The sequence below is a fragment of the Netta rufina genome (assembly GCF_964035555.1).
Source record: "Netta rufina genome assembly, chromosome: Z".
NCBI lineage: Eukaryota > Metazoa > Chordata > Aves > Anseriformes > Anatidae > Netta > Netta rufina.
In genome coordinates, this window is record NC_140126.1 from 7,405,866 (window position 1) to 7,418,656 (window position 12,791).

At 46.4% G+C, this 12,791-nt stretch overlaps 1 protein-coding gene across 1 annotated transcript in view; it reads right to left on the reverse strand.

Moving 5' to 3' along the window:
• The window catches only part of PDZD2 (PDZ domain containing 2), a gene marked incomplete at both ends in the record, with an annotated part of 133,474 nt that overhangs the window by 61,379 nt on the left and 59,304 nt on the right, over window positions 1-12,791 (reverse strand). The window contains one exon of the mRNA XM_084305802.1: window positions 2,599-3,001. Coding sequence (XP_084161928.1) covers window positions 2,599-3,001 — 403 coding nt within the window. The remainder of the gene's footprint in view (window positions 1-2,598; window positions 3,002-12,791) is intronic.

Consider the following 12,791-nt stretch of genomic DNA (forward strand, 5'->3'; position numbering starts at 1 on the left):
ACAGCCAAAGACACGTAGACTCAACCCAACCTCTTCTCCCTTATATTCCAGTTGCTACATCTTCCCAAAGGAAGAAAGAGAGATGTTCCTGGAGTTAATATTCCAGTTTCAGTAATTCTTCAATCCATGTCCCAGGGCAGGAAGCAGGACGGAGCAGGAGGGGGAGTACCAGAGAGGTCCTCCCGCAGCTGTGCAGGTGGTGCAGCTTCTTCACAAAGCCTTTCCTCCCACCCACAGCTGACCCCCAGCCCGCCGCGAGCTGGCTCTCGTTGTCTTGGAGAGAATATACTGCTCCCCGAAGGTGCCGGGCTGACAGCCCTGGATATTCAATTAGTCAATGCACGGAGGAGATGGCAAGCGCCGCGCAGGCAGCAGGGATGGAGCAGTTCTCCCTGCAGAGAGGGTGCCCTGCCAATGCACCCTGCCCCTGTCCAGGAGGAGATAAGTCATCCCATGGCTGGGAAAGGTTTGGCTCGTGCTTTGAACCCTGGAAGGAGGCTGCAACTTCTGACACTCAGTTCTGGATGCTGTTCTCAAAAGGCTCCTGACATGACTGGATCTCACATGCCTGAGCACCAGGTCATGCTTTGGAAGTGGAGCTGTAGGTGACATTTGAGGCTCCCAAGTGTCTTTACCCCTTGTGTTTGTTTCTGTTGTTTTTGTTTTTGACAGTTTCTGTGTTTTATTTTGTTTTGCTTTCTTTTAGTGGAACTCAAACAGTTTTGAAAATTTTATTCACTGTCACTATTCATCACTTATTAAGAAACTGAATTAAGACCCTGATTACTATGATAGTAGCTCCCGCACAGATGTTAAAATGATGGGCATCTGTAAGGTCCCCTCATTTTTAAAAAGCAAAGTGTGACCAAGGCATGCTATTCAGGCTCCATCTATTCACATTTCTCCACACTCAGATATCAGGAAAACATAATTAATACTGACACATACAGAGGTCATATCTCTAAGCAAAACATTCGGGGAGGGGGGAAATTAAGAGGGGGAGAAAGAGAGAATCAATTTTACTAAATGACTGTGCCTCCCAACAGGCTCCACGACAGACACAGCACAACTGCAGATTATAGCTTTTACATTTCCAGTGACTCAAATAAGCTTTTACATTTTACAAAGCCACCTTGTATGTGCTTTGCATTAAAAATGCATTTATTGCTCACATTGACACATGTATGTTCTGAATTTAGTAATTTACTTCTCAGACCAAGATGACTCAAAACATCAAGGTAACACTAGCATGAAATGGCTCTAGATGAAGAGTTTTTTATATATATATATATATACACACACACATACATATGTGCTTTTGACTTCCTCAAAACAAACTCTGATCATCTTAATTTATAACATATGTCTAATTAAACATCTTCAGAACATATTCACTGAGTTTCTACATGGACCAGAGCCCTCAAAATACCAAAGGACTGGATTTAGTTACAAACTTTTAATGTTTTCTTTCAGAAAGGTTTTACAAACTGCAATTAGGAGGCTTTCAAAGACCATACACAAACACCCTCCCCTCCTTGTTGCACCATGAAATCAAATGTGTCTAACTGATGGGAAGAACAGGTTTTCTTAGTTATATTTCTTTAGGAACAGCACTTTTTAAAATTGGCTTTATCCTCTTCAATGTATTTTCAGTTAGTTTAAGCTAACGACCACCATCATCCTGCACAAGTATTGGGGAACACTAATTCAGAGGACACATTCAGATCAGTGCTTCCCTCAACAGACATCGGTGATGAGATGTCCACTCACACTCCTGCATTACCAGCTTTGAAGTCTTAAAACCAAAAGCAGCTGCTGCAGCAAGCCCCAAGCCTAATAGAGCAGCGTTCATCTGTTTATACTATCAGTGTCTCTGGAAAGATTGGCAGACAGCTCTGCTGGTGATAGATGCATACTGAAACCTGATCAAGGCTTGGGTTATTTTTCCCCATCCAGCAAAGCTGCAATTCTAGCCAAGCAAACCCCAAGATCTCCATTAGGATGAAGAGAGAAGCAATGAAAGCCCCAAGCCCACTGTCGTCCCAAACATTAACAAATCATCCATCTCATCAACCCGCAGCAAAATTCACAATAACTTCCATGTGGAATCCAAGCACTTTTCAAACAAGTTTTGTAACACGAATAATTGCACCATAGTCTGGTGCTGAATCCCTTACCCTTCAAAAAGGGGAATTAAAGGGGAATTTCAATTCCATTTTTAACAGAAGCTTTAAGGTCTTGTCAAGCTCAGACATGAAGCCCCAAAGGTCAAAATGACCATTTACCATTGACACCTCCTGCCCTGGTGCCGTACGGTCATTACTTTTTGTTGTTCCATAAAAAGAAATCCAGAAGCCAATGCTGACAAGACTGGAAAACAAGGACCTTCCCCTTCATCACAGACAGAATGCAAAGATTCCACATAATTATTATCTAATTTTCAAATCCTCCTGCCTCCACTCAGATTTTGTACCCCAAGCCTGTGGCTGAATGCCCCAACAGCTTGAGCTGCCACACAGAGGACAGCACACCAAAATTCCCTTCATTTGTTTGTACACCTGCCGCATGCTTCTCCGGAAAACCCCAAAACAAACCTACCTGGGCAGGCTGGTCACCAATGTCTGGCGCACCACCATCTGACAGCCGGGACCGGCACTGTCCCCCCGTGCCACGGAACAGCTCCTCTATGTGGCCTTCTGCTTCTGAGGTCTCCGGCTGAGCGACCTCCACCTCCATCGGGGTGCAGTGCCCGTTCCCGTGCTCCGAGCCTGGCTTTTCTTTGCTCTCCTTGCCGCCCGGCGTCCTGGTGATGACCCCAAACTTCCTGGTCCTCTTCCCATTTTGAGCGGCTCTGTCAGCGGGTTCGGGGCTGGGCTTGGCTTTGGGGTCGCAGCTGTTGCTGTTGTTGCCGTTGGAGGGAGGAAGAGGGGCTTTGCGCTTGATGCGGCGCAACATGATCAGGTAGACGAAGCCGCCATTCCAGCACTGCTCGGCCAGGTAACTGCAAGGAAAGGGGTGCAGCAGGATTAGTGACACCTCGCCCTGCAGTGCCCACATCCCGTCCCGACACCACAACATGCTGTGCCCCGCAATGCTCGAGCATCTTGGGCTCTGCCCAGCCAGCTGCTGGCCCACGTGCAAATACATTGGGACACATTGAGGCATCAGCAAAGGCTCCTTCTCCTTTCAGCATCAGAAATTAGCACCGACACAGAGATCTGAGCACGGCTCCCAGACAACCCCAGCAGCCACTCCTCCTGATCCCACTGTGGCATAACTGGTAAATACCACTGAAGGGGTTCCTGCCATGGCACAGAGACATGGAAAGGTGGGGCAAACAAGGCAAAGCAGAGAGTGGTTCCAATGGGGGGATTTAAATAAAAATAAATAAATAAATAAATAAATAAATAAATAAATAAATAAATAAATAAATAAAAAGTAGGCAGCCCATAGGGCATCTTCCTTTGTGCAGCAGCCCATAGGGCATTTGCATCTCAAATGAGCCTCCTTAGTGAAACTAATCTTCTGCTTCAGCATACATACATGCTTTGAAGGCCTCAGGGTTAAAAATCAGCCACTGGGGTAAGCAGGCATAGCGCCAATGGCCTCAGTACAGCAACACGTGGCACTCTACAGCATCCTAGCTGCCATACACAGGGATGAAAATACAGGGGGTTTCCTTTACAACAAGCACACTCCAGTCAAAGAAAGAGCTAAGTCACCTCAGCTGTGCAAGGAGCAGCCACCAGGTGCCCACATTAGAGTAAAGCATCGCTTCCCCTCCCAAAGTCTTTGAACATGCCATGCCTTGGAGGAATTGACATTTCTGCTTCAAGAAAATAGTCAGTGACCTTAAAGAAACTGCACCCATTGATGCAAAAGGGGAATCTAACCTCATGCCTCTTTTGGGAAAGCATGTACCTCAACCCAAATTCTTGAAATATTTGGGTTTTCAGCCAAGGGTGTAACCAACTAGGAGTACAAACAAGCTGGAATTTGTATTTAACAGGTTTGTATGTGCCCTTTCACATTAATTTGGACCCAAAAACTCTATTGCCTTTCTCACTAGAGAGAGCGTCAAAAATTTCCCAGAGCATCAAATAATCCTCAACTGCAGCTGCAATAAACTTTCCACTAACATGAAGCAGTTGGTAAGCCTACAGCTATCAGAGGAGATGAGAAACTAGGTGTGGAGTTAAACCATAAAAGGTCCTAGGAGAAAATAACACAGCACTTGTGACTGAGAGAGAGAAGGAAAGACGCAGGAGTCTTCCACCTTTTATTTATTTATTTGTTTTTCCTCCTACCTGGTTCCTGTAGGCTGATTTTTCTCCTTCCCTTTCTTAAAAGTTGTTTGGCCTTAAGTACAACCCTTCAAAGTTATTCCTGCATAGAGGTGACTTATGGCAAAACAGGAAAAGCAGCTATGATAACCCCTGAAGCAAACTTCTTCACAGACGGGTGAAGAAAGCTCTCTCAATTACTCAAAGTAATCTGGACCAGCCTGGCAGTGGCTGAAAATAACACACGATGGGTGTGTTTTTGTCCACAGACATTAACTGCTAGTTTCAGTCCACTCCTTCCCAAAGCCTAGATGTCCCCCCCAGACAACATCGCCATTCAAATTGCTTATATTTAATTAGGAATTCTGATGTTCAAATGAATATGGCAACAATACAACCTTAAATTCAGCCCTGGAGCAAGAGATTTGAAGGATGAATAAAGTTGCCTGTGCCAGATTCCCCTACTGAATATGGACCGGACCCCCACTCCCTGGACAATCCACTCAAGCAAGTATTTTGTTAAAAATAAATAAAGAACATTGAGAATATTTCAATAAAATCCCAAACCCATTTTCTTCCAAACTGTCTCAAAGCAGACAGCTGTGGAGCCTCTGCCAGGTCAGCCGTCTGGGTGGCCACAAGGTGACACACAGCTCGGCAAGGTGGCCAGGGCGGGCAGGACACTGAACAAATTCCAGAACTAAGATGGAAGCAGTTCTGATTACCAAGTTAAAAGAAAAATTCTTTTAATCAACAGAAGAGGGGCCGTTTTGTTCCAGAAACAATACGGGCTGCCTGTTTTTCACATTTATCTTTCAACTCAAATTTCAAGGCAGCCAGTAAAGTTGATTAAAATTCATGACTTCTGCTTGCAGCAATACCACTGCACTCTGATCCATCACACACAAGCCTGATAGCACTCCTGCTCCTGGCACTTGGAAAGAGAAAAGCAGCTCCTCTTCCAGTAGCCCTGTGCCTTGCAGGGGCGCTGCCCAGCCTGGTTTGGGCAGAGTTGTTTCTGCTGGACTTGTTTCCGTGCAGGTGCACCGACGTGGGGGGGGATAAAACACTGATCTCTATCTCCAAACTAATCGCTGCTGTATTTTTGAGTGCCAGGAACCAAGTGCATGCATTAATCAGTTACCTGGTTTAGGAACTAAGCATACTTAGTTTGGGAACCAAGTATACTTAGTTTGGGAACCAAGTGTAACAAGGGGGAACTTAGCATATGTCCCTAATACAGTAATTTTACAGAGGAAAAAATTATTTACTGTTTCACCTCCACATGTTGCGCATTTATTCTGTTTATAAAACGTGAAGTTATGAGAAGGGAAGAAAGAAGGTTGTTGTTTTTTTCCTCCCCTCTATCCACTGTCCACAGAAACTCATGCCTACGCTTTGGAGCAGGGCTCGCAGCGAGCAGTAATGGATGCAGCTGCGCTCAAGTCAGCAGGGCTGAGCTGATTTACTCCATATGTCGAGATGGCCTACATGTTCCAGGCATGCAGCCTGTAGTAACTCATGGTTTTATGTCTTCTTGAGTGCTTCTCGGCAGTTCAAAGCACACAATACATTTCCATGAAGGAAAAGAAATGTCTTCCCTGGGTCAGGGAGCAATTACCTCTGAGTGTCAGTATGGGATCACATACCCCAGACGGTGTCTGGTATTTCCGGACAGGGTAAATCCAGCTGCTGCAAGGACAGGTACCAGTGATGCAATACGGGGCATCCAAACACCAGGCACCTCGTGTTGGAAAACCATCACTGGTGTAACACTGCACTCATATTACAAGACAGGGAACTAATACACCAAAAATTTGCGGTCATTTTCTGCCTTGCCCTCCTTCTCTAGGCAGGGCTGTTAACCAAGGAGCCTGAGCCACCTTTAAGTTCTGCTAAATACACACTGCCTACTTAGCTGGCTTCCTTTTCCTTTTGCGACTTCTTTCCCTATTTAAGAAAGAATCCAGAAAACCCCACGGAAGCCCAGCAGGCTCTCAGCGCAGGACAAAAGACAGGAAAGACTGTATTAAACAAGTGAGAACCTGCAGATTCTTAATTACTTTCTATCAATCCAGGAGCATCCTGTGCCAGAAGGGAATTAAGAGATGGATTCAATAAAATGTACCTATACAGCCTCTAGACTGCAGAAAACCACATGAGCCAGACAGGACCCCAAATTCCACTTCTCAGGGGGTTTAATGTGCACAAAACAGAAGTGTCTTTTTTTTTTTTTTTTTTTTTTTTTTTTTTTTTTAATTCCTGCAGAGCATCCACAGAGATTTTAACAATCAATGCACCAAAGGAGTTTTCAGCAGGGCAGGATCAGAGCTGATATGTGGCTCTGCACTGTGAGTATGTGGCTCTTGGCACAGGGCATGAGCTGCTGCCTCCAAGTTTTTGGCTATTCTGAATGTGGTCTTCGGCTTGGACTGAGAAGGTGAATGGAGCAAAAAAAATCCTCTAATGCTACTTCCATTGATCCAATTTATTGAAAAGGAGCTGCAAATCACAACAGATTTTTAACTTCCTCTTCCCTGCTCAGTAGGGGATATAGTTAGGACTTGGAGAGAGCCCTGCATTGTGTACACTAGCGAAAAACCCTGGGCAGCCACTCCTAGTGCCAGTGGCTGACTACCCGTAACAAATCCTATTATCTCTGATTTTAAGAACACAAGAGATTTTACTAGCTGGTAATACATCAGTTGATATTAGTTCCCAAACCAAAACATTTTACCAACAAAACACCCACCTGTGCTGTCTGTATTTGCCAGTCTTTGCACAAGGCAGCGCCAAGACCCCTTGGCACAGATGGGGAACCCAGTTTACCTGTGCAAAAGGGGCTAGTCTCATCCTAGGAAACATATCAGGCGTCCCTTACATATGTGGTCCAGTCTGCATTATTCACAACCACCTTAAAACCTCTGTCCACAGTGCATCTTAGTGGCAGGACGTTTCCCCAGCATACATCAGCATTGCCCAATTGTGCCAGCACGCTTTGTGCCTACACGCTGAGGTGTCAAGCCCCACACGATAACCAGTGCCCAGGGCAGGAATGCCACAGCTTTGTGGGGTGAGGCAAGGAGAGGCTCCGTGCCCTCTGCAATGAACAACAGCAGCAAAACTGTTCAGGACAGTCACAGGACAGGCTAGGTACACTTTTGGAGGAAAAGAATATATATATATAGACATATATGTGGGGAAGCCCAGTCCCAATCAGATAGGAAACCATCAAAGACCACAAAAACAACCAAGCCACAAGGGTGGTCCTGGACCCTGGAGGGGATGACAAGCATTGAACCTTGGTATTTCCGCTGTGGTGTCATCTCCCCAAGCAAGGGAGACATCTCTGAAACGTCATTTTGGAAACATTTCCCATTCACACGCTCAGAAGGAGCGGGCACCCAGCTGTTTCTGCTGCTTTCATCCCACTCTGGCCCCATCTCTGCTAAAACCTCAGCCTGTATAAAATGCCACCCTTAAGCAGCAGGGCAGACTTGTTCTTCTCGGCAGGAGAGAAACCATGATAATGTTAACAATCTTGAAAACTAGGGAAAAATCATTTCACACTTTAAACTCTGCTATAAAGCTCCCTCTGGCAAAGCTCAACCACAGGTTAGAAAACGTAACCAGTGGCTGGAATCAAGGGGCACTTACTGCTCCTCTTCCATCTCAGCTACTATGGGACATCCGCCTCCCCGAGACCATTCCGGTTACACAGCCAAATCCCATTTCTCCCCTACACCAAGCTGATTGCTGCAGTCACACAAACTGGTAAGCTAGCTAAGTGCATTCCAAGTTTCTTGGCACGTGTGCGAAGTGTCAGACTCGGAAATGGTATTCTAGGGTAAAGTGAGTCATTTTTTCATTTTTATACATACGAGTGTGTGTGTGCAAATATAAGATTTACAGACTTGATGAGAGCATGCTGCGACAAACTCTGTCACATCCCATCTCACTTGAGCAAATATAGACGGTTGCACTGAACTACAGAATAGAAAAAAAAAAACAAAAACAAAAACAAAGCAGGCTCAGCAGCCGTAAGGAAACATCTGGATCCACTTTAAGGCCAGAAATACTGAAGAAGTATGTTTATTTTACACTAATAATACTATTTAGCATTTCTACAGAACCTTTCATCCCGATAGATCAGAAAATACAGTAGAAATGACATCCACAGAGCATCACTGACACCCCAACAGCCAGCCCACAGCCCAGCTCACCAGGACACAGAGGAAGAATTTCAGCCCAGCCAATCACTCTCCGAGCCCCTGCCTGGGGACCTGCAATGTCTTTAGCAGGATGGATAGACCACTAATTTTTATGCTCTCCTCTGAAAGACTCCAGCATGGTAAAACATCTTGAAACTCCAATCTTCTCCAAGCTGGAAGGATGAAGGGCAGAGCAGATCCCTGCAGAACCAAAGCCTCCAGCCCCAAGGGGGATTTAAAAGCTAAAATTAACAAACCCTTTCTCCATGACACGGGAAAACGAGCTAACTTGCTTTTCAGGTAAGTCAGGGCATATTAATGACTAATAGATAGTGACTGATCGAAGGGCAAGTGGCTCCCTTCACCTTGGTGGTGTCACCATGGGAGAAAAGCCAGCCCATCGAAGGCAGATTTTGCCAAACACCAGGGGACACTTTTAAGAGGCTTCCACATCTTTGGGCAGGGTTCAAGCCTGCATTAACACACGCAGCCAAAGCTGATGACCAAGCTCCAAAAGCCCAGGAAAATCTTGCTGCTACCAAGCCTGTGAGAGGTCTCACGTCCCAGGGGGCTGCAGGGACCAGGACCGCCCGCTGCCACCTTCCCACCCACCTCCCCTGAGGACACTGCACTCCATCCACAACTCACCTCAGTAGAAACCGATGGCGTTTGTAAACACAGCTGCTATTTTAACACACTCTTGCAGGCACTCTTGCAGCTATGGGAGCCAGGAAGGAGCCAGGCAGCGCTCAAGCCAGCGTCTCACCGCCGACAAGCCCTGTCCTGTCCTGGGCTCTGCGGGCGATGGCACACACGAGGGACGCGATGTTCTCTGCCTGCTTTAATAAGCAGGGGGAAAGGCAGAAACGGCATGGGAAAAAGTCACTCACGGAGCCGAGAGACGTAAAAACATCCAGGGAGTGCATTCAAACTGCCCGGGGTGCGCAGCAGGGCTCCCACCTCCCTCGGGAGGACAAGCAGCTCCCAGCCCTCGGCTCGTGGCCAGGGTTAGGCAGCACCTCCCAGAGCCTCACCTCAGCTGCAGCTCTCTAAGGTATGCTGGGTTGTGCGTGTGTTTTGTTTGTTTTTTAAACTCAGCACAGCCAAAGTGTTGGCTTTCTGTTGTGTTTGCGTTCTTTTACCTCATCTATGGCATAGTTTTCACCATTAAATTTATAGCAAGGAATGCAACAAGACCAACTGAAACCTTGAAAGGTAAGTTAATTTGGAAGTTAAATCTAAAAGGTATTTTTCTGTGGCCTTTTATAAGCCTCTACAAGCATGTTTGGTGCTGATTAGACCCAAACCTTCCCTGGATTAAGATTGCTGGTAATCTTGAGCTTTGCACTGTGTTCATGGTTGCCTTGGAGGTGTTCGAGCTGCCCTCAGGCTGGCTGCTGTCAGGACAGACACCACCACCCCACAAACTCAGAGAAGCAACGGTATCAATGAATGTATGGGGCAATGTCTGCATGGGGCAATGTCTGCTCTTCATTACTCAGCAGAGAAACCAAAGCAGCAAGAATTTAAGACCAACAGGAACAAACGCTCAGTCTGTGAGAGCCCCTGCCAGCCTTGCCAGGGGCCCCAGGCAAGGCCTCTTTGCCCAGGCTCGCTGTGAAATCCCCAGCTCTGGGAAAAGGTGAAGAGGGAGCAGAGGGCTGTTGCTGTGTTTCCACAGACTCACTGCCTACTCGTGGCTTTCACTGGAGGATAAGACTCAGTTCAGCCTTGCGACATGGGACTATGACTAAAGGCTGGTGAGACAGCTCACTCTGCCCAGTATCGAGGCAGTGATGTGGCTCTGAATTTGGGAGAACTCAATTCCTCTTCCCCTGATGCTCCACAGATCCCTTGCAGCACCCCATGCAAGCCTTTCCATGAAAAAAAACAGGGCCAACAGCACGTCTTACCCCACAGAGTTACTGCAAGGTCTAGGGCGGTGAAGCCAGAGCATTACAGTTTCACAAACACCTTAAATCCGCAATCAGCCAACACCAAACATCGCAGCTTTCCTCCCACCCCATATCCTGTTTGGCTGCCGGCACAACCATTTGGGCAACCGTACAAATGAACCCGATGAGGGAACCGATCCAGCTTTAAATTAACCCAGCCCAAAGCAAACACCCAAAACCTCACACCTCCAGACAGGGAGCTCTAACCCAGCCCGACCCAGCTCCCAGCAGCATACACTCCTGCACGGGCTGGGGCAGGAAAGCAAGAGGTTGGTGGAGCTACGCAGGCTCTGTGTAGAAGTACTGGCTCGCTCCAGCTGAGCAGCCAAATACCTTTGGTTTCTAAAATTAAAACGCCAGGCATGCTCCCCACAGATGGCAAAGCCCAGCTAAATCACATCCGCATCACAGGAGTGGAAAGGAGAGAGGTTAAATCATTGCGATGGTGCTGGCACAGAGCAAAAATGTGGTTTTGCCCTGCATGTTGTAAAGATGCCTCAGAAGCACAAGCAGGGCTTTTGGAGAGCTTTCAGCAGAGCAGGAACCTCCAGAACAGCCAGCAAGCACGTGGATGAAGGACACAGTTGCCACAATGAGTCTCTCCCCCTTCCCAGCACCAACATCCAAAGAGCTGCACAGCCTCTCTGCACCTAGAAACACCTCCCCGAGCTCTGACAGACATCCTAAACCTAACAGGTCATACAATTGCAGTCATCTGTCCTCAGTGAATAACACAAAACCCTCTGGGATTTGCTGATCTACTGGCTCTGCTAGCAGAACAGAGGAGTGACGCTGCATTTAGGCTGCAGAGATTTTTGGACTCAAGCTTTACAAAGGAGCTGATCCTACTAAACACACAACTCTCACAATTGCACCTAAAAGTCCCAAGAGACAGAAAAGCATGCAGTGCTTTTAGGGTTTGAGTCCTGGAGACAGGATAATGAGGATTAAGCTGACAAATTCTATTTTTTTACTTGGTTGGTGTCAGAAAGTACTAGCAGAAGTCCAACTCACTCCAACTCAGAAGTACAATCAGTCCAAGAAGTCAAACTCAGTCCAACCATCATGGCACTGAATGCTCCGATTTGTTAGTTCACAGCTCTACTGCAAATGCATGTTTAGCTGGAAAAATCACCTTGTTCACAAACATCATTTCCAGTTATGAGAAAACTGAGCTATTTAACACTTTCAGCAAGAGGGCATAAACTCAGCCTCCTGTTGTAACCCTGTAACACAGGGGTGAATGCATGCAGTCATCCCCTTTAATCCATATCCAAATACAAGTGCTGTCACCAGCAGAGAAGCTTTCTCCTTACTCTGCTTTCACCAAATACATTTATTTTCCAAAATGTCTTCATTTGGGTTTGCCTGTCCTCCTCAGACAATGCTTTACCAGACTCTAATGTGGCATGGGGCAGCCTTGCATTATATTATATTTTTCTTTGCATCCTTGAATTCTATGATGTGGAATGGACAGACGAAAAAAATGGCCAAAAACTGCAAAGGAAGGGAAATATTCAATCTGTAGAGAGCCTGCTAACCCCTTTCCCTGCCAGCACCCCCATGATCAAGACGGTTTCTCTACTGTGTACTTCAGCACATGCCAATACCCTTCAGAAGCAAATCTCATGTTCCTGTGCACAGCCAGGCACTCTCCAAACTCCAACCCAGTTCTTCTCAGGTGAAATTCAAGTGGCAGACATGTGCCAGAAGCACACTCCCTTCACTCCTGCTGCTGTGCTACAGCTGATGCCCATCAGTGCCCAGCCCATGGGACCACAGCTGAGCTAACCCTAAAGCAACCCCCAAACCAGTCACGATGTGGAGGTCAGCTCTAGCACACCACTTTTATCCTACAGACCCACTCTCTTTTGGGCTACATACTCCTTAGCACAGACACTGGCTATTTGCTCCAGGCCTCTAACCACTACAAGAGTATTCTCCAATGTATTAATCCCAGGGAAGTTTGCAAAGACCGGGGCTATTGTCTAATTAGGTCCATGCATGATTTTCTGCTCCATGAGAAGCACAAGGACCCAGCCAGACAAGACTTGTTTGCAGAGCATGCCGAGCACACACACTGGAATACAAATAAATCCTTGCTTACTTTTTGCAGTAGTTGCAGTAAGTTACAGAGTAGAGCCCAACGTGTTGGCACTACTGCTGTTAATAGCAGAGAGGCAGCTTCTTATCATTAGCTCAGATATTCAGCTTTTCTTTATTTACTTTTTTAAAACAATAATTCTGAACTAGAAAACAAATCTCAGATATGTTAGTGAAGAGGCACCATAACTTTGACTTTCAAAACAAGAGAATATGTCAAAGTAACAATTTGACTTCAT